The sequence below is a fragment of the Vulpes lagopus genome, chromosome 10 (genome assembly GCF_018345385.1).
Source record: "Vulpes lagopus strain Blue_001 chromosome 10, ASM1834538v1, whole genome shotgun sequence".
NCBI lineage: Eukaryota > Metazoa > Chordata > Mammalia > Carnivora > Canidae > Vulpes > Vulpes lagopus.
In genome coordinates this window covers 15,871,166-15,891,188 of record NC_054833.1, presented here as the reverse complement: position 1 = coordinate 15,891,188, position 20,023 = coordinate 15,871,166, and the positions used below count along the sequence as shown (strand labels likewise).

Genomic DNA, 20,023 nt, shown 5'->3' with positions numbered 1-20,023 from the left:
TTACTCTGTGGACTCAGAGGGTGGCTTCCATTTGCTGGTGGGATTTAAAAGCAGCCTTGGCTCTGCCACCTACACTCTGTAACTTCGGGCAAGGTGCCTAATTTCTCTGAGACTGATTCTTCACCTTATGTTGAAGATGAAATATCTCCTTGTAGGCCTTTTGGAAGGCTCTGGTCTATTGTAGGAACTCCGTGTCCAAGGGAACAGACTAACTCCTTGGACACTGATTTTTGAGGTTTTAGTGTTACTGTTCTAAAGCCATGTGTGACCCCAAGAACCCAGGAACGCCTGGTTTTGAAGATCCAGAGATAATATTTTGCCTACAAACAAACAGATGAATAAATAAAATCCAGAAAATACGGACAAAGAGGTTTAACTGACTACCACTTGAACTCTTTTTAATAATTATTGCTAGGCGCCAAACAGATTTCTTGGCCTTTACGCCAGTTTCCCCACTGGGCCCTTCTTTGGAGAAATCCTGATTATCTTCCAGGGCCCAGCTGACTGGTACTGTCGGTGAAACCTTTGACAATCCACAGCCCCAGGCAGAGAGGGCCTGTGTCCTCTGGACCCTGGCTACTCGGTTTTTACCTGATGGATGACCCTTATCTTCTCATTAGGTTTTTGTCTTTTAGCATCTACAGGGGCTGATGGAATGCAGTCCTAGAGGGTCATGAGAGCTTTACGTTTCTGCAAGCCTCAACCCGCGCAGAGCTTGGTGTCAGGTTGAATTCGGTTCACCTTATGTTGTTTGTATAAAATAAATAGGGTGGTGCTTTCAAGCAAATCCAGAAGTTTCCTATTGTCCAAGTCACTGACAGCATACAATAGGCTGACAGGATTACCAGCTGCTTTCTCAGCCTCAGGTTTCCGTGCTGTAAAGCCTTTCCAGAAGGTCTGAGCCCTTGCAGTATCAGGCACTGGATAAATTACCTCCCCCCACCCCCAGATTAACAGCTTCCTTGAGGTATAATTTACATACCACAAAAGCGAGGTATGTGATTCAGGGGTCTAGTTCACATATTGTAGAATAATAAATTCACCCATTTTGAGTGAACAATCCAACAATTTTTACTGTATTTACAGAATCGTGCAACCATGACCCTCATCTAATTTAGAATATTTTTATCACCTCCAAAAGGAACCTCATGTCCTTTATAGCTACTTTCTATTTCCACACCCAAACCCTACTCTCCTGTCTGTATGGATAGGCCTTTTCTGGACTATATATAAATCAAATTATATGTATTTTTTTCATATCTGGCTCTTTCTGCTTTCTGTGATATTCTTGAGGTTTATTCATGTCGTAGCACGAATCAGTACTTACTTCATTATATGGGTGACCTACTATTCCATCATGTGGATGTACCACATTTTGTTTATTCGTCCATTGGTACCCATTTGGGTTGTCTCCATGTTTGGGCCATTACCAATAGTGCTACTGAGAACATGCTTGAGAAAGTCTTTGTACAGACATATGTTTTCTTTCTTTCCTCCTGGGTAGATCCCAAGAGTGAAATTGCTGGTCCATGTGGCAACTCCATGTTTAACATTTTGAGGACCTGCCCAGCTGGTTTCCAAAGCAGGTGCACCATTTTACGTTCCCAACAGTAGTCCTTAAGGTTCCAAGTGCTCCACATGCTCACCAACACTTGTTACTGCTTGTCTTTTTATTTACACCATTCTAGTGGCTGTAAAATCACATCTGTGATTTAGATTTGCATATCTCCAATGAACAACAGCGTCAAATGTCTTCTCATGTACTTGTTGGCCTTTGGTATATCTTCTTCTGAGAGGATGAACTGCCTTTTGGTCATTATTTCCTTGAATTTCGGTACTTGCAATCCAATTTTATAGATGAGAAAATGGAAGAATGGAAAATTTGGGGGTACTTGCCTGAAGACACCCAGCTTGTAAGTGCAAGAGTCAAGATGATTAAGTTTGTTTTGAAGATGGAGTGGGTTAAGAGATGAAATTGTGCAACACAGATTAAGAACATACCTTGTGGCCCCAAATGTTCAAGTTTCTGCCTCCTGAATCCCCTGATTAAGCAATGGCTAAGACTTATTTTAAAAATAAATAAATAAAGCAGGGTGCCTGACTGACTCAGTAGGTAGAGCACGCGACTCTTCATCTCCAGGTCTTGAGTCCAAGCCCCACATTGGGTGTAGAGATTGCTTAAATAAATAAGCCTTAACGAAGATCTTTTAAAAATAAATAAGGGAGCTCATAATATGCAGTTACTTTTTCTCTGGATTTATGCAGACTGTGGTTCCTCCTTTTTTTTTTTTTTTTTTTTTTTTTTTTTTTTTTTTTTTTTAAGAAGCAAATGGCGCCAATCCTTCTTTTCTAAGGAAACCCTATGGGCTATTTTAGCCTGCATCCTTCTCCTCCCCAATCTTTATAAGGAAGGGTTTGTGCTGAAGTACTAGTTGACGTTTCTGCAGCTTTTATTTTTTGTTTCTTCCATTTCTCAAGGGTCCCTCCCCATGGCTGTGGTCTCCATTTTGGGGGCGCTCATTGCTCTGTGCTAGCTGCATTCCGACACCTGGACGCTGAGGAAGATGGGTGGTTTAAGTCCACCTCAGTTTGCTGCTCCAAATGCTCATTCTGTGTTACTGAGCTTGGCAAATTCAGGGCAGCACTGGACAGGGTTTCACAACCAGTTGTTTTTACTTCAGAGGATTCCTAAATGCATCTCTGCAGTTTTCTCCTTATTAGGAAAGAAGCAAGCTTCAAATTCCTATAATCTGTGCAATCCTGACTAACCTCCTTCAAGCCTCGATGAAAGATTATAACAGTTTTATGGAAGATAAAGTCACCCTGGTAGAATTTTCCAGGCAAATGCTGAACCTGTGCAGCTGTTTTTAGCTGCTCTTGTGACTTCTTGGGGCTCCTTCCCGGTGTGCGAAACTCCAGTGTCTGCAGTGTCATGAATCAGGCAAAGGCGAGGCGAGGGTTGGGGTTTATGGTTGTCCTTGTTTCCTGGTCTGAAGTCATAAAAGGGAAGATTAGGTAGGAGTGGAAATGAAATCATGGACAAGGCAGGATTGGGAAGGAAATTACTTACAATGACAGGTCACTATTGGCAAAATGTGGGTCCTGAGAGTAGAGACCTTGCCTTGTTCTGAAGGTCATAGGTTCACCCAGCACAGCTGAATGCATAGTACAGCTGGAAACAGCTCTATCTTTTTTTTTTCCTTTTTTAAAGATTTTATCTATTTATTTGAGAGACAGAGAAAAGCAAGAGAGACAGAACACAGCAGGGTGAGGGGCAGACAGAGTTGCAGACCCTCTGCTGAGCAGGGAGCTTGAACCCAGAACTCCAGCATCATGACCTGAGCCAAAGGCAGATGTTTAACTGACTGAGCCACCCAGGCCCCACTAAGCAGTTCAGTCTTTTCCCAGAGCGTGTGGAGTGTTTTCAGCTTCTTCCCAAACCGTCTCTTGTAACAACAGCGTCTTCCCTTGTTAGGCTTTGTGCTTATTGCTGAACTTCCCAGCTGTCTGTGTGCTGATGTGCTGGCAGAAGTTGCCAATCAGCTGCATATTGATCCCGGCAGCACGCATGACACGCAAGGCCCCAGACAGTTGGTGTCCCTTGGCCAGACACTTCTGGATGAGAGAGCTTTGTATACATATATATATATTTTTTTTTGGACCATATTTTTTACAAGTGCCAGACACATGATTGTTTTCAGTATATGTCACAGGGTAAAAACTGTGCAAAAGTATTCCCTTATTATGCCATCCCATGTTAGACCCTAGATTTCAGAATCTCAGAGAGGCAAGCTTTCCATTTGGTCATAAAATGTAGGGAAGAGCTGAATCCAATAACGAAGCATGGATCTTTAGGTAGCATCGTTGTCCAATGTTAATTCTATAAAATGGGGATATCTCCACTTTCTAGATGGCCCCAATGTTGGCAGTTCTGTTGATGTCAATAATGTACGTTTTTCTCAAAGAAGAAATTCTATAGAACAAATGCTTTCTCAAGGAGAAAGCAGAAGATTTAAAACTGATGCTTCATGGATTGAGTCATTTAAGCCTCACAGAAATGAGGGAGGGGTGCCTGGGTGGCTCAGTCAGTTTAGTGGCTGACTCTTGGTTTTGGCTCTGGTCATGATCTCAGGATCCTGGGATCAAGTCCTGAGTCAGGCTTGGTGCTCAGCAGGGAGCCTACTTGGGCTTCTCTCTCCCTCTGTCCCTTCCCCTGCTCATGCTCTCTTTCTCTCAAATAAATCAATCTTTTTTTTATTTAAAGGAATATTCTAAGAGAGGTAGATATTATTACCTCCAATTTGCAGGTGCAGAATCTGATACTTGAGAAGGTAAAATGACCTCACCTAGGTTTCTTTGACCCCCTACTTCATGATCAGTTTAATCCACTAGGCTGCCCTGCAGAAATTCCCACAGCTGAAGCTGTGCACTTAATGGAAACATGAGTTTGAAAAAAGAGACAAACCAAAAAACCAGACCCTTAATTATAGAGAGCAAACTGATGGTCACCAGATGGAAGCTGAGTGGGCTGATGGGTGAAATACATGATGGGGATTAAGAGTACGTTTGTCGTGATGAACACTGAATAACATATGGAACCACGGAGTTGCTGTATTGTACACCCGAAACTAATACAACATTGTATGTGAACTATACTGGAATTAACATTTTTTTAAAAAAAAGAAAATATGACTGATTATTTAGAAAATGTTTAAAGATCTTAATGAGTTTTTAACCTTTTCTTTTAAACTCATTTCAAAATTATTATACTTACAAGAATAATTTAGAGCTCTCTGGTACCCTTCATTCCCACATCCTCCAACCCATAACATCTTACCATGTTGGCCTTATTTTATTCCCTCTCTCTTTTATTTATTTTTCCTACACCATTTGCCAATTATTCCTTACTATTTCAAGCAGTGTTTCCTAAGCGCAGTCATCTCTTACATGACTGTAGCACAACCATCCAGTGGAACGTCATGATTCTTCAAACCACAGACCCTATTCCAGTCTTACTGGTGGTACTGAGAACATCCTTCCTAAACTAGGATCTGATTAACGATCTCAAGCTGCACTTAGCTGTCATACCTCTTTAATCCCCTTTAATTTGGAAAAACTTCCCAGAAAATTTCTGTCCCCCCAGATCTTATCATTTTGAAGACTGCAATTTTGATGTTTCCTCATGATTAGAGTCAGGGTATGCCTTTTGGGCAAAGATACCAGAGAAATGAGGCCGTGCAGGCATGCAATGTTACTGAAGGGACTGTTTTTGACAAGGTGGGCAGAGTGGAGGGAAACCATAAAGTGCATGGTAATACCCAGAGCCAGTGATAATGGGACTATTACCATTTCTAGGCCTGGAAGAAGGAGTGGTTGGAAAAAGTGCTGTGAACTGGGCCCCTTTGAGGAGAGCTTCGGTCTAAGGAAGGAGCTATCCTGCTGCGACTGGCAAGAGAGGAGCTGGGGAGCAAACACCTTGAGGTCTCTCTCGTGCCCTCATTGGCAAACCCAACCAGAGCCAGAGCTGCTTAATAAGCTCCCCGTAAATCAGCCCTCCTGCAGGATGGAGAACAGAGGGAGGGATCTGAAAGGACCAAATGGAGGGGTGCCTGGCTGGCTCAGTTGGTAGAGCATGTGACTCTTGATCTCAGGGTGTGAGTTCGAGCCCCATGTTGGGTGTAGAGATCACTTAAAAATAAAAATCTTTATTTATTTATATTTAAATTACTATTATTATTTTTTAAGCAGGCTCCATGCCCAGTGTGGAGCCCATCATGGGGCCTGAACTCACAACCCCGGGATCAAGCCCTGAGCTGAGATCAAGAGTCAGACACCCAATCAGCTGAACCACTCAGGTGCTCCCACAAAAACAACAAAAATTTTTAAATAAATAAAAGGACTGAATGGGAGCTATTCAACACTGTTTTTCAAGTTTGGGAGCGGGGTTATGTTGTGATGGAATTCTCGCAATAGTGTATCAAACCCCAGTCAAATAAAACAGTCATGTGGATGGCCTCAAACCTAGTCTCCCGGAGAAAGGAAAGCTTGAAAAAGAAAAGAAAAGAAAAGAAACTTAGCAGAAGTCACTGGGACAGCAGGTGTCTAAGGATTGCGAAGGGCTAGGAATCCAGGAAGCATGAGGCAAGATCTGAACACCTGGTGTCCCCAAGTCAGAACAGAGGAAGGAGAACCTTGGGCGTGGGGAATTGTTTTCTGCAGAAAGAGAAGAGAGAGGATGGTTCACGGGGCCTCTGGGCTCCAGATTCTTACCAAGCACCTGGTAATTAGTTCAAGGGCCAGGCCTCAGGAACCCAGTTCACCCGGGGCCAAGAGTTACCTGGATCATGTCTTCTGCTTGTGACCAGTCAGAACATGCAGCAGTGTGGTCACCTGCACAGGGGAGGGAGGGATGGAGATTGGAAATCAATCATCATACGAGCTGCAAGGAAAAGATTTGTCCAGATGGTTTTTCTGAGCTATAGAAAGAAAGCAGCGGAAAGGAAAGAATTTCCATAGTGTTTCTGACGTAGGTGCTTTCTCAACACTGTTGACCGATTGAACTTGAAACAGAAAAAAGAAGTGCTGGAGAAAAGGAATGCCTGCGCCTCCCTGGAAGTGGACCCAGGCCCACTTCCTTCTCACAATGGTTCCATGGAGCCATCTGGGTGCTGATGCCTTCCTGGGCCTGCCTGATGGGGCACAGGATGGCAAAGTGGCTCACTTTCCAGTCCCAGGTCACACCTCCCCACTGAGTGACCCTGGATGGGAGATCCCTGAGTCATAATTCCTCGCTGGGCAGATAAGGGTGATGGCCCCAGATGCCAGCAGTCATCATATCCATTGATAACACACATTCTGCTTGTCTCTGGGTGTTCCCTCTCTCCTCATCTGCTCCACGTTACAAGTGGCTGGCACTCAGCTCACCGTTGATGAGCGCGAAGAGTTTTTGAATTTTTGACTTCCTGTTCTGTTTTCTCTTGACTCCTTTTCTTCTGGGCATTGCTGACTGGCAGAAAGGAGAGGTGGCCGGTTGGGTCGTGGCCCAGAGTGGCTGGTGCCAGGAACCAGAGCAGAAGCACCCTTAGCAATCCGTCCCCTTGAGGAAGTGAGTAGGCTCTGCACGTGGTACTGCAGCGCATTTAATCACAAGGGATAATAACCTGTAAATATTAGTTTTTCTAGGACTCCTGATCCCTGTTCACCTAGAAGACTCACCTAGCAGAGTTTTTCTGGGAAAAGGACCATGACTCATTTCATTCATTCATTCATTCATTCATTCATTTTTGGTGAAGAATTGTAGAACATGGGAAAGTGCACAGATCAGTAGTGATCAGCTTGATAAAATTTCACGGACTGAACACACTCAAGTAACAACCATCAAGACCCAGAACATGATCCGCATCCCAGTCGCTACCCTGATGTCTAATGCCATAGATTACTTTGACCTGTTTTTGTCCTTTCTATATATGGAAATAAACAGCCTGTACTCTTTTTCTGTCTGGCTTTTTTTTTTTTTTTGGCTCAATGTTATGTCTATGAGATTCATTTTTTGTGTTGCAAACACAATATATTTTTTTCTCTCATTGCTCTTTAGAAAGAAGGAGGGGCATGAAGTGAGGAGGGATGATTTCCCCCGCCCCCCAGGGGAACATTTGGAGATATCTGAAAATATTTTTGGTTGTCACAACTTGCAGTTGGAGGCAAGGAGTGCTACTGTCATGTAGTGGGTAGAGGCCAGAGATGCTGTTAGACATCCTACAATGCACAAGACAGCCCCCACAACAATGCAGATTCAACCCAAAATGCCAGTAGTGTGCCAAGGTTGAGAAACCCTGATGGGCATTTGGGTTGATGGGCATTTGGGTCTGTTGTGAACATGGCTGTAGTGAATACTGAGCTGTAGGTCATTTCATAAACATGTACACAATTCTGTTGAGTAAATTCCCAGGAATGGTATTATTGGGTCATAGGACCTGCCTGTGCTCAGCTCTGGAAGTTACTGCATTTTCCAGAGTTTTTTCCATTCGCACTTTGACCAGCAGCAGGTTGTCCCACATTTGCCCCCAATAATTAGTATTTCTGTTTCTTTCTCTCTTTTGGGGGGGTTGTTTTGTATTTATATATATATATATTTAAAGGTTTTATTTATTTATTTTAGAGAGAGAGAGTGCATGTCAGCAGGAAGGGGAGCAGAGGGAAAGGGACAAGCAGACTCCATGCTACCCATGGAGTATGACTCGGGACTTGATCTCATGACCCTGAGATCATGACCCAATCTGGAATCAAGAGTCTGATGCTTAACTGACTCAGCCACCCAGGCACCCCTGAGTTGTTGTTTTTAAATCTCTCTCATACCCTTCTTCTAATTCAGTTTATGGCACATTAGATACCCAAAATATCAGTGTTTCTCAGTAAGTAATCCTGTTCCATCTTTTGCAGGAGACTGGAATTATGCACAGGTGTGCTTGCTGTATACAGTAAATTAGAGAAGGGATTTGGGGCAGGACCCCTTGCAGCTAGAGCTTTGCTCTCTCTTTTTTTAGAGGTGGGGGGTAGGGGCAGAGGAGAGGGAGACAGAATCTCAAGCAGACTCTCTGCTGAGCATGGAGCCCAAGGTGGGGCCTAATCTCACGACCAGAGATCTACCCGAGATGATGACCTGAGCTGCAATCAAGAGTCAACTACTTACCTGACTGAGCCACCCAGGTGCCCCCTGGGCTTTTTTTCTGGCTTAAATAGCAGTATTAACACATTTCTGTATGTCCATTTTCTTCCATTCTTCCTGGTGGTGCTGATAAGCTTTCCAAGGTAAATTTTACTCAAGAGATCAGATTACCCACTATTTGAGTTCATGCTTATTAAGTATTTTCAAATCGTACCATATTGTTTTTCCCAAAACTTTGTTTGTTTGTTTTTATGGTAAATTACTTAGTCACAGGAAAAGAGATCAAGTAGGGTCATTGAGGAAAAACAAAATCAAAGAGTTTGGTCTTTGATCTATTGGTTCTCAAACAGTTGGTTCCAAAAACTTGTTAGAAACATAGATTATTGGGGCACCTGGATGGCTCAGTTGGTTAAGTGTCCAGCTCTTGGGTTCAGCTCAGGTCATGATCTCAGGGTCATGGGATCGAGCCCCGAGTCCAGCTCCACACTCAGTCAGAGCCCACTTGAGTTTCTCTCTCTTCCTTCTGCCCTTCCCCCTCCCACCCACTCAATAAATAAATAAATCTTAAAAAAAAAAAAAAAGAAAAGTGGACTATTAAATTCTACCTGGAATTTACTGACCGCTTGGGGTGAGGGCCCTTGCAACCTGTATTTTTACAGCCCCTCCAGGGGTTGGGATGCTTGGCAGAAGTTTGCATACTTTTGACCTGGAAAATCCTTATCCCCAAGCCACAGACACACCTAGTTTGGCTACATACTTATAGAAACAAATGTTTTGGTTCTCCAGGGTTAAGCAATTCGCTTCCATATGTAAATTCAGATGAAGTGTACCTTCATCTTGGAATATTCATTTGCTGTGACTTATTTGGGGTAATTTTGTTTTCATTGGGTAAACCTCCGAATTTCAGGATCTTCATATTTCCAATTGCTACATTTATGCTACCAGAACATTGCCGCCTATCTACGCATGCTTGGACATTTGCCTATTTGAATATGTATATGCTATCTCTTGCAAGTATTTGCGTAGCATTCTTAAGTATCCAGGAAGTGTTTCCACGATACCTTTGCTCCATCAAAATCAGATGCAGATCACTTCAGTTCACACTGCCGTGGTTCAGTCTAGCATAACCATCCCCTGGACCTGCTCTCTAGGTTTTAAAAATCTGCATATTAAACTTCTTCCTTCCTCTGAGATGAGAGTTTGAAATAACGCTTTGGGTTCAGTGATCTAGACAACAACTTCTTCTGTTGCTAATTAGATGAACAGTACAGAAAGCAAAATGATTGGGTCTCAGGAGAGGTGGATTTTCCCCAGAGAACCCCATCAGAGGACTCTTCAGTTATGGGAGTTGTTGTTTTAGTTGAAGAGGTATTTTGTAAATGTCTTCTTTCTTCTTCTCTTTAACTTTGTGATTCATCATGAAAAAGAAAACCAAAAACCTCCATTTGCAAACTATCTGGCCACCAGCACAGAATTATGTAGTTGGCTGTCCAAAGTGAATTGGATTGTCACCATTCTCTACTTTCCTTGTGAATTACTCTTAGTTCAAGGGAAAAACATATCCCCCAACATGTTATAATTAAGAGTGAGTCCCTGAGTCATTTGACCTGCTTCAATAACAAAGGACACCACACCAAAATGTCCTTCCAAAGGACAGCCATCAGCGAGCCCAAGAAATGATAACATCTCACCTCATTCACCCAAACCTTTTCTGCCACGGGCCTTACGCTTTCAATGTTACTTTGATAAACTTCATCAGACTCTGTCCTTGTGGGGCCCTTCCTGCTGTTATTTAACATTTTAAATGTAGTGTGCCTGCACAAGACTGTGTCCCCTCCATCTCTTTCCCAAATAAAGGACAGCAGTTAATTGAGAATGGAAAAACAATTCCCAGAATAATTATGAAACTATAATGAAGTTTGCATAAGTACATGCAATTAAGCAAAGAAAAGGTGTGTGAGGAGGTGCCACTTCAAAGAGTTTAGTGCCAATGTGGTACGTTCATAGTGAGGTCTCTGTAGGTGTACACGGAGACAGGAGAGCAAAAAAAAAAAAAAAAAAAAAAAAAGGATTACTGGAGCAGTAAGATCACAAATCATGGAGGGCTCTCCTATGCTGTGCTAAAACACAAATTAAAACAATGATAGATTTTTAACACTCCTTTTTCCATCACTGAAAACTGCCCTTTTCATCTTTGTCCCTAAAGATCTTACTTACTTATTCATGAGAGGCAGAGAGAAGCAGAGACATAGGCAGAGGGAACCTGAAAACTGTTCTTTTCAAATGCCCGGATGATTCTGGACCTGTTCAACAAGAATTGAACGCAGCGTATGCCGAATGGCCCACCCGCCAGAACAGAAGACTGTTTGAGTTGCTGGGGAAGAAGAAGTCCACCTTCTCACCACGACCCGTACTCTGAGGTCACAGTTGGCTGAAAGGGAGGTTTTTATCTGCTGCTACGCCAGAGAAGTTCCAGATTCACAACTCTGCCTGGGAAATTTCTCCACATTGGGCTTTCTTGTCTCTGTACTGCTCTGCTGTTGTCATCTCTCCAATCTGAATGGCTTCTCCATGTTCTGAGTGTCAAAATCCACCCACCAGAAGCCCTTTCTCCCCATCTTACTTCCAAAGGAGCTTTTTCCCCTCTGAGCACTCAGAACACGTCGTGGATATCCTCTCGTTTGGAACCGATCCACAGTCTTCTGTGTTTTTGCAGGTTGTGTACGTACATACAGGTATAATTTCCTATAGGACAGGGGCCATTCCGCACACTTCCTGGATACTGTCACCCTTACTTAGTGGATTCACCATTCACGTCCTGAATTATAGCTCATTTTAGTGAAAAGGGACGATAGAGAATATCCTTTTTAAAGATGAAGCAAGTAGGGACCTGAGATCATGTACTCAGTAAAAGTCAGAGAAATGACTAGAATCCAGGTATCCCGATTTTTGCACCATGCCAGTTGGTAATATTGGGAGGGTTTGAAGCGGGAAAGTAGGTTCTGGTCTCATGGAGTCGAAGAATGAATCTTGAGGACGAAAGAGAGTAAAACCATAGAATTTTGTTCAGTGAGGCTAGAGAAAAAGCTCTCAGAAGTGAGAGGGGTCCCGACAGGGTTGCCACTGGGGGCTCTATAGGGCTGCTCTTGTATTGAAAGCCAACCAAGGAACCCAAATCCTTTTAACACCTCTATGGATACCACCATTGAGGAAGGACTAGGGATAGCACCTTCAATGGCTTGCTTCCTTTTTAGTGTCTGGTAATTCTTCGTTGGTTGTAAGTAGCTGTTATAACAAGACCCCACCTCTGACACCTGGGCAGGATGGTCTGCTGTATTTATCTCTGATTTCCTTTCATCTCCATGTTTTTGGGATTTTTGTGAGCCTGATTCCATGGCCCCCTATCTGTCTCTCCCTACCTTGCCTCTGTCTGACTCAGGTTCATGGGCAGCCCTTCTTCTTTCATTTTTTTTTTAAGTTTTTTTATTTATTCATTTGGCAGAGAGAGAGAGAGAGCACAAGTGAGAGCACGAGCAGAGGAGGGGGAAGAGGGAGAGGGAGAAGCAGACTCCTCACTAAGGAGGAAGCATGACTCGGGGTTGGATCCCAGGACCCCTGGATCATGACCTGAGCCAAAGGCAGACACTCAACCCACTGAGCCTGCCAGGCAGCCCTGGGCAACTCTTCTTATTACACAAGTGAAAACACAGCATGCATGATTTCCCACAGAAATTTGATTGAAAGTTGTGCATTTTTAAATGTCATTTCAATAAACTATCTGGTCAGGTTTTTGTTTGTCAAAATAAAAGGTATCAGTTATTCTGTTCCCAATTCCAGTGAAGAGTGATTTTCCGGGAAGCCTGGGTGGTTCAGTGGTTGAGCATCTACCTTTGGCTCAAGTCATGATCCCGGGGTTCTGGGATGGAGTCCCCTATCAGGCTCCCTGCAGGAAGCCTGCTTCTCCCTCTGCCTATGTCTCTGTCTCTCTCATGAATACATAAATAAAAGCTTTTTTAAAAAATGGGAGTACACTTACCAATGGGTGCCCGGAACCAAGGGAGATGTGGACTTCTTTTACTCACTCATTCATTCCTTCATTCAACACACACAAATAGGTAAATCAATAGTATAAATATGGTAACATACATATTTATACATTACAAGGTTGAGGGAATGGAAAAGTAAGGCTAGACTTTCCACTAATTCCCAGCCCATTAATTCCTCAGTGACCGTGGGACTTTATTTATTTATTTATGTATTTAATTTATTAATTTATTAATTTATTTAAAAGATTTTATTCATTTATGAGAGACACAGAGAGAGGCAGAGAGAGAAGTAGGCTTCTCACAGGGAACTGATGTGGGACTCGATCCCCGGACCGGGATCACACCCTGAGCTGAAGGCAGACACTCAGCCACTGAGCCACCCAGGCGTCCCAGTGACCCTGGGACTTAAATCCTTTTTCTATGTGTATTTCTTTCTTTAAGAAAAAATCTCAAAACATGCAGTATCTGATGTCCTGTGGCTATTTTACACGACTAAAACTTCACCAAAGCCTCAAAGTGGTTTCTAGGAGACATTGTTCATTAAGGTGTCGCTAGCACCTTTACCTCATAGTCTAACAGGCTTTATTTACATTTATCATTATTATCATCAACAGGTGCAATATGCATTTATGAGTTGACACACACTTTCTCACCATGGTTTATTTTGCTCTTGCCCCTCCATTGGCTGGCACTTGTTGCCTGGGAGCCCTCCGCCACCCAAAAATGTCTTCGATGGTTTCCCTTTGCAACAAAATGAAAGCCAAGTTTTTCATGCAAGACCTTTTATGACAGCCTGCCTAGCCACGCACAACAGAGCTTCAACTCAGTGCTCTCTAGGTCTTGCCACCTTGTCCCTTCACATGGGAAGCCTCGTGGTACTGAGGTGCCAGTAGATCTTCTTTTGTCCCCTTGGCGATTTCTTTCGTTCCTAGAGATTCAGAATCTTCTATCCTTCCAAATAAAGGATACTCTCTTAATTTTGGAGCTATGTTCTAGATAGCTCCATGACTAGAAGAATTCCTTACAAATTTACACAAAAAATAAAAACTGAGTGGAAGAAAGAGCAAGTGTTTAAGGGGGCCCCAGGGGAGGGTAAACATGTCTCGCCTGATTAATTGGCTAGTTCGGGAGTAATTGCTTCCAAGGTGAGTGACAAGGCTCGGTTGCTAGGCTTGCAGGTGCCAGCCGGGTCCTTGCCTTCAGTCAAAGGCGTGTAGGGAAGGAAGGCTGAGCTGTTCAGTCTCAGTATCAAAAAAATACACGGTGTCTGTTCTGGGTGAGCAGGTCTTAGGGCCTATTAGGAGGGAAAGGTAACAAGTACAGCCTTTCTCTGTTTGACATGCGGTTGCTTAAAAAGTTCTCCTGTGGGTTCTCTTGGTTTTTATTAAATAGCAGAACCCGGGGGTGGGGGAAGTTGGCTCCAGGACAGCCAAAAGGGCAGAGAGGAGAAACAGCTAAATTTTCAACGCACAAACAATGCCATTTGAAGTAATAGAGTGAATTCAGAAACATTAGGGCAGCTCCTAATTTGGCCAGTGTGTATTTCCTAATATCATGGCACTATAATGTCTGTCCCCAAGCCTGTGTAGATGCAAACCCCTGTGCTGCAGGCCAGTTGGAAACAACAGTGTAAACAGCCTCTGTTGGCCTAATTAAGTTACGCATCTGCACCCTGAACACTTCGTCAGGCTGCAAATATATTAATAGTCATTCTAAGCCAAGAAGCTTTGCCAAGCCAGATGCTGAAATTACTCTCTGTTGTTTTGAAACAAAATATACAATAACCTAATATTTGAAGGTGTTATTGGGAAAAAGAGAAGCTTGGGATTGACTTTTCCATGATCATGCACACCTCTGTCATGTTTTTTGCTTTATTCCTCTTCTGTGGAAGACGTTAAGAATTATATTTCCCTGCCTTTTAGCTCATAATGGCTACATTTTCTTTTTTTTCTACCTTGCCGAAAAATTTGAAGGTGGGTTCTACATGGAGTTCATTTGTGGTGGGTCTTAAAGAAGGAGGAAGATTTAGTGATGAAGAGAGGAAAATAAAGTACAAGTTGGGAGAATGAAAAATAGGAAAAATGGAAAGTGGCAGAAAGGAAAGCTACAGAGGGGCGCCTTGCTGGCTTGGTCCATGGAACGCGAGACTCTTGATCTTGGGCGTCGTGAGTTCGAGCCCCATGTTGGGCATAGAGTTTATTTCAAAAACAAACAAACAGGGGCGCCTGGGTGGCTCAGCGGTTAAGCGTCTGCCTTTGGCTCAGGTCATGATCTCAGGGTCCTGGGATCTAGCCCCATGTTGGGCTTCCTGCTCAGAGAGGAGCCTGCTTCTTCCTCTCCCTCTGCCCTTCTCCCCATTTCTTCTCTCTCTCTCTCTCTCTCTCTCTGATAAATAAATAAAATCTTTAAAAAAATGAAAATAAACAAACAAACAATACAGTGTGCTCAGGAAGTGGTGTGTCTATCACTTGGAGCTCAGTGCCTGGAATCATGGGGGCTGGGATTGGTTTTTCTACCCCTGCCTACTGTCTTCTTCCTTCCATTAGTAGCAGGGTAGAGACTTTTCAAAAGGAGGGAGAGAAAGCACACTGAAGGACTTTATTTCTTCATAGGGTGGGTGGGGGCTCATTGGGTTAATGCCATAGGGTGGAGGGTCTGAGGTATGACATTCAGAGTGAGGAGAAACAGGGAGGCATTCAGGAGTTGAACCTGCAATTTTAGAAGTCATCATAAATAAAATATATTCATCTATATTTAAAAAAAAACAGCTGTTAGAAAAGTGGAGGGTTGAAGATGAGAAACTTCTAAGTCAAAGAGCTTGATATTCTTTAGCCAAAACACTACCTTTACAGGTGGGGGAAACAGCATTCATTTCCTAGGTGGTCAACAAGCCTGCGTGGGCAGGTACAAAGCCCTTCTCTGAGGATCAGCTGATGTTCTCTGGGTGTTTAAGACTGAGTGCCCCCCAGGTCCCCTAATCTGAACATCACTTGTGGCCAGGATTCAAATTCATTCCAGGGAAGCTTTAAAGCCCTAAGTAAACGAGAGGAGGTCACCTGGGACTTGTTCGCGTGGCTCCAGCACCCTGTGACAAAGCACCGCGTGGACCTCCCAAGGGGAGGAGAGGGGCTGACACCTAATCTCAAAGTCCCAGGATGGGGAACCTGCAGTGGCCCGTCCCCTAGGACTGGAAATCCCGTCATCTCTTGTTCTAGAAAAAGGTAGGGCGGGCCCCAAAGCATTACAAAGGAGCCGCGATGGATGCTGTTGCTTTTCATTTCAGATCTTGTCACCTCGGTGGCTTTTGTCATTAGAGCATTTTTTTTTCATTAAGAGTTTGAGAAGGGGGGCAGCGCTGCATCCCGCGGATTGTGCAGGAAGGGTCGCAGGGCCAGGTGATTGCCAGGAGCCACCAGAGGGGACAGCCCCACGGGACAGCAGCCTGGGGATGACTAGCAGGAAGCAGCACGCCTGCCAGAGCACATTATTTCAACTTTGGCTTTCGCTTGGCTAATTCCCTGCGTGGCCAAAACGAAGGCGCCGGGGTGGGGGGAGAGACACACGGGCAACTCCAAGGCAGGACATCTGAGAAGCCAAATCTGCGGGGGGACAGGAGCTGCCGGAGCTGGGGGGCGGCGGCCAGCAGGTGCAGGCAGGAGGTGGGCTGGGGGGGAGGCTGGGCTTCGGGGACCTGCCACCGGGCTGTGGACAAAGGCGATCCAGAAGCAGAACGAGGCTGCTGGTATCAGCCCGGGGAGGCCTCCCGGGTGGCACTGACTCAGTTCCCCGCGCTCCCTCGGGCCAGGAGGCACCGGAGCATGTGCCACAGCCAGGACTCCGAGGCAGAAGAAAGTCTGGGGAAGGACTTGCAGATCCTGGCCGGCTTGCAGCCTCGCCCCTGGGAGGCATGCCTTCATCCACGCGCTACCTCTACATAGCGGCCGTCTCCTGCGTGATCGTTTTTATCGTGTGCTACATGTTGGGTTCTGGGGGAGAGCAAAGCTTCCAGAAGCTGAATCACTCGGAGGCTCTGATGCTGACTCAGGTTTGCACATCCTTTATCAAAGGCAAAGCGCCGTTCCCGTGGAGAAACAAACTGATGATACACCAGAGGACTTCGTGCAGGGATTACCTGACCCAGAGCCACTACATCACGGCCCCTTTATCTGCAGAAGAGGCTGACTTTGCTTTGGCGTACACCATGGTCATCCATCACCATTTCGAGACCTTCGCCAGGCTCTTCAGAGCCGTTTACATGCCTCAGAATGTCTACTGTGTGCATGTGGATGAAAAGGCGACAGCTGAATTTAAAGATGCAGTAGAGCAGCTGCTGAGCTGCTTCCCCAACGCTTTCCTGGCCTCGAGGATGGAGCCCGTGGTCTACGGGGGCATCTCCAGGCTCCAGGCCGACCTGAACTGCCTCAAGGACCTGGCGGCCTCCCAGGTGCCCTGGAAGTACGCCATCAACACGTGTGGCCAGGACTTCCCCCTGAAGACCAACAAGGAGATCGTTCGGTATCTGAAGGGTTATAAAGGGAAAAACATCACCCCCGGGGTGCTGCCCCCCAGTCACGCCATCGGGCGCACCAAGTACGTCCACCGGGAGCACCTGGGCAAAGAGCTTTCCTATGTGATCAGAACCACAGCGTTGAAACCACCCCCTCCCCATAATCTCACCATTTACTTTGGCTCTGCCTATGTTGCTCTATCAAGAGAGTTCACCGACTTCGTCCTCCACGACCCACGGGCTGTTGACTTGCTCCAGTGGTCCAAAGACACTTTTAGTCCTGATGAACATTTCTGGGTGACGCTCAATAGGATCCCAGGTATGTGCGATTCCGTGTTTCACATAATGACGACGTGGTGTACTTGGAAAGGCTTTTCAAGAGCCTGGTCCTTTGTAGTGGACGTAGAAGATGAAAAGTGAAATCCATGGTTCTCGCTCTGGATCCTTTCCAGATGCAGAATCGGGGCCTGGCGTGGCCAAGTAATACCTTTCAGCAGTATTGCCTGACAACTGATCATGGTCTCTTGTGTGCATCTTGCTACATCTTTGCCACAATAGGTATTACTGTTCTCAGTCCATGGTGGTGGTCTTGCTCTCCCCCAGATTTGTCAGACCCGCTCTTACGCCAGGGCCTTGGCCTCAGCCAATCTCCTTCCTACCCCCAGACCTTTATAGGCTTTTCGTCAGCCAGATGTCTATAGCTCACAGAGGTTGAGCTCACCACGCCACCCTGTTCTTCTTTCAAAGGAATTTGGAACAATCATTTTTTTTTCATTCAGAATAATCATATTTACTTATTTGCATGGGTTTGTTCTTGGCCTCCTCTGCATTATAAGCTCCATGATGTTGGGGTCATTTTCTATCTTGTTATCTACTGCATGGTGGATAAATTAAATAAATGATTGAGTGATAGAATGAATGAATGAATGAATGAATGAATGAATGAACAAGCATAAGGCTTCACACCATGGTTGTCTCCCTAAGACCCACTGAATTGAAAATATTTGGACTCATACATATACTGTATCACATGTATAGAGTTTTGTGGGTTTTTTTTTTAACATCTTACTTCAGATCACAAATGAGATTCTAGGAGCAGCTCCTTCTCTCATCAAAACATTTCTGCCTTTACTAATGGACGAGATCAATTATTTTTTAAGCTACATAAAACATGATAAGATTTCCTCTAAAGGAAATCGCATGCTTTGGACTCCATGAAAAATACTAAATGGATCTCTGATGAACTCAACAGCATTATTATAGCAAGAGAAAAGCAATCATTGTTCTGGTTTTGGGGGGCTGCCAACTTGGAAACACTGGTAGGTGCTCTCAGGCTGCAGGGCAGGGCCTGCTGGGCGATAAACATGCCAGTATTCTCTGGAAAATACCGTGTTTGGTCTCTGAATCCCAGGGTGACTGGCCTGGTGAACAGGGTTTGCTCTTGTACTGTGAGCTCTCTCTCTCCTGACCTCCCTCTCTGCATGACCCCACTTTCACCTCTTGTCTGTTGTTCCATCATCTGTAGATAATTTGGGTGCTTCAGGTCCGTAGAGGCTGATTTTCATATTTAAATATGTAGTCCTTTCTGTTCTCACTATTCCCTTTTGGTGTCTAAAAGGTCAGTACTAGCTATGTGGTTTCTTACATATGATCTGAGATGAAGACATTTCATGAACTTAACAAAATCTGGAATCTCTCCTTTTTAAAAAACGACAAATGTGGATTTGGGCTGGAGTTAAATGTCCCTGGTTACTGTGACAGGTGGACAGTCAGTCTGTCAAATCAATAGAAGAAAACCAAGGGAAGAAGGAATCTTTCACCCTCCTCCTTTTTTTTTTTTTTAAATCTCCTTAGCCTCCTTCTGCTTTCCAGCCCTAGTCCAATAGACAAGGTGAGAGACCAAGATTGATATGTAGATAAGCACAGGAGAGGAAAACATTATTTTTTAAAGATTTTATTTATTTATTCATGAGAGACAAACACACACAGAGAGAGGCAGAGACACAGGCAGAGGGAGAAGCAGGCTCCATGCAGGGAGCCCAATGCGGGACTCGATCCCGGGACTCCAGGATCACACCCTGGGCCAAAGGCAGGCGCCAAACTGCTGAGCCACCCAGGGATCCCGAGGAAAACATTTTTGCCATAGGTTTGTCATATGCTCCTTTATAGCTTCTCGGAGCGACTGTATGACTCCTTGTAAATCACATAACCTCTTGGAACCTCAAATCTCTCCAACTGCCAAATGAGGGCCCAGGTAAGAAGACCCCCCTTTGTCTCTACCTATGCCTTTCACTGCAGAAGACCCTGGAATTTATAGGAAGGTAAAAATTCTGGTGAGTCTGGATTCTGGGTTGACCATTAGCCTTGGTGAATGCATTCCATTTCCTTTGGAGGAAAGGAAGAGCTCCCCCAAGGACATCCTCCAGGGAGGAAGGCAGGTACCACCCAGGATCAGTGATCCCTCAGGTGTGATTCTGCAAGGGATGCATTAGAGTCTAACAGGACGTCTCCTGCGGCTTTGCCTCCTTCCTTTCCTAGACGCTGGATGGCATCCTGGTTCAGGGAGAAAGGATATCCTGTTTGTAGGTGGGGCCTTCCTGAATTGCAAGTTTAAAAAAAAACCAACAAAAACCAATTCATCAAATGCTCTAACCCATGCTGGATGTCTCCATCTTCAAAGGCAATGTAAAATCCAATCACACACTCAAGTAACTCCGGGGTTTTATGCTTGAGTATTCCTCGTGACTTGAGATTTAGTGTGTGAATTTGGTTCTTGGTTACCAACCAACGTTTAGCGATACTAGC

At 44.6% G+C, this 20,023-nt stretch overlaps 1 protein-coding gene and 1 non-coding gene across 4 annotated transcripts in view; both read left to right on the top strand.

The window, feature by feature from the left end:
• GCNT2 (glucosaminyl (N-acetyl) transferase 2 (I blood group)) overlaps nucleotides 1-20,023 on the top strand; it is an 83,311-nt gene that overhangs the window by 8,248 nt on the left and 55,040 nt on the right. Inside the window, exon 2 of one of the 3 annotated variants that reach the window (XM_041770403.1) lies at nucleotides 10,872-12,894. The exons of 1 other annotated variant lie outside the window; for it this stretch is intronic. In XM_041770403.1, the coding sequence (XP_041626337.1) occupies nucleotides 10,872-10,960 (89 nt within the window). In that variant the 3' untranslated portion in view covers nucleotides 10,961-12,894. Of the gene's footprint in view, nucleotides 1-10,871; nucleotides 12,895-15,093; nucleotides 17,538-20,023 lie in introns of those variants that run through there. One more of the 3 variants, XM_041770402.1, reaches the window with a different exon arrangement.
• On the top strand, nucleotides 5,608-5,679 carry TRNAK-CUU. The gene has a single exon. It is a non-coding gene; the product is annotated as a tRNA-Lys (tRNA).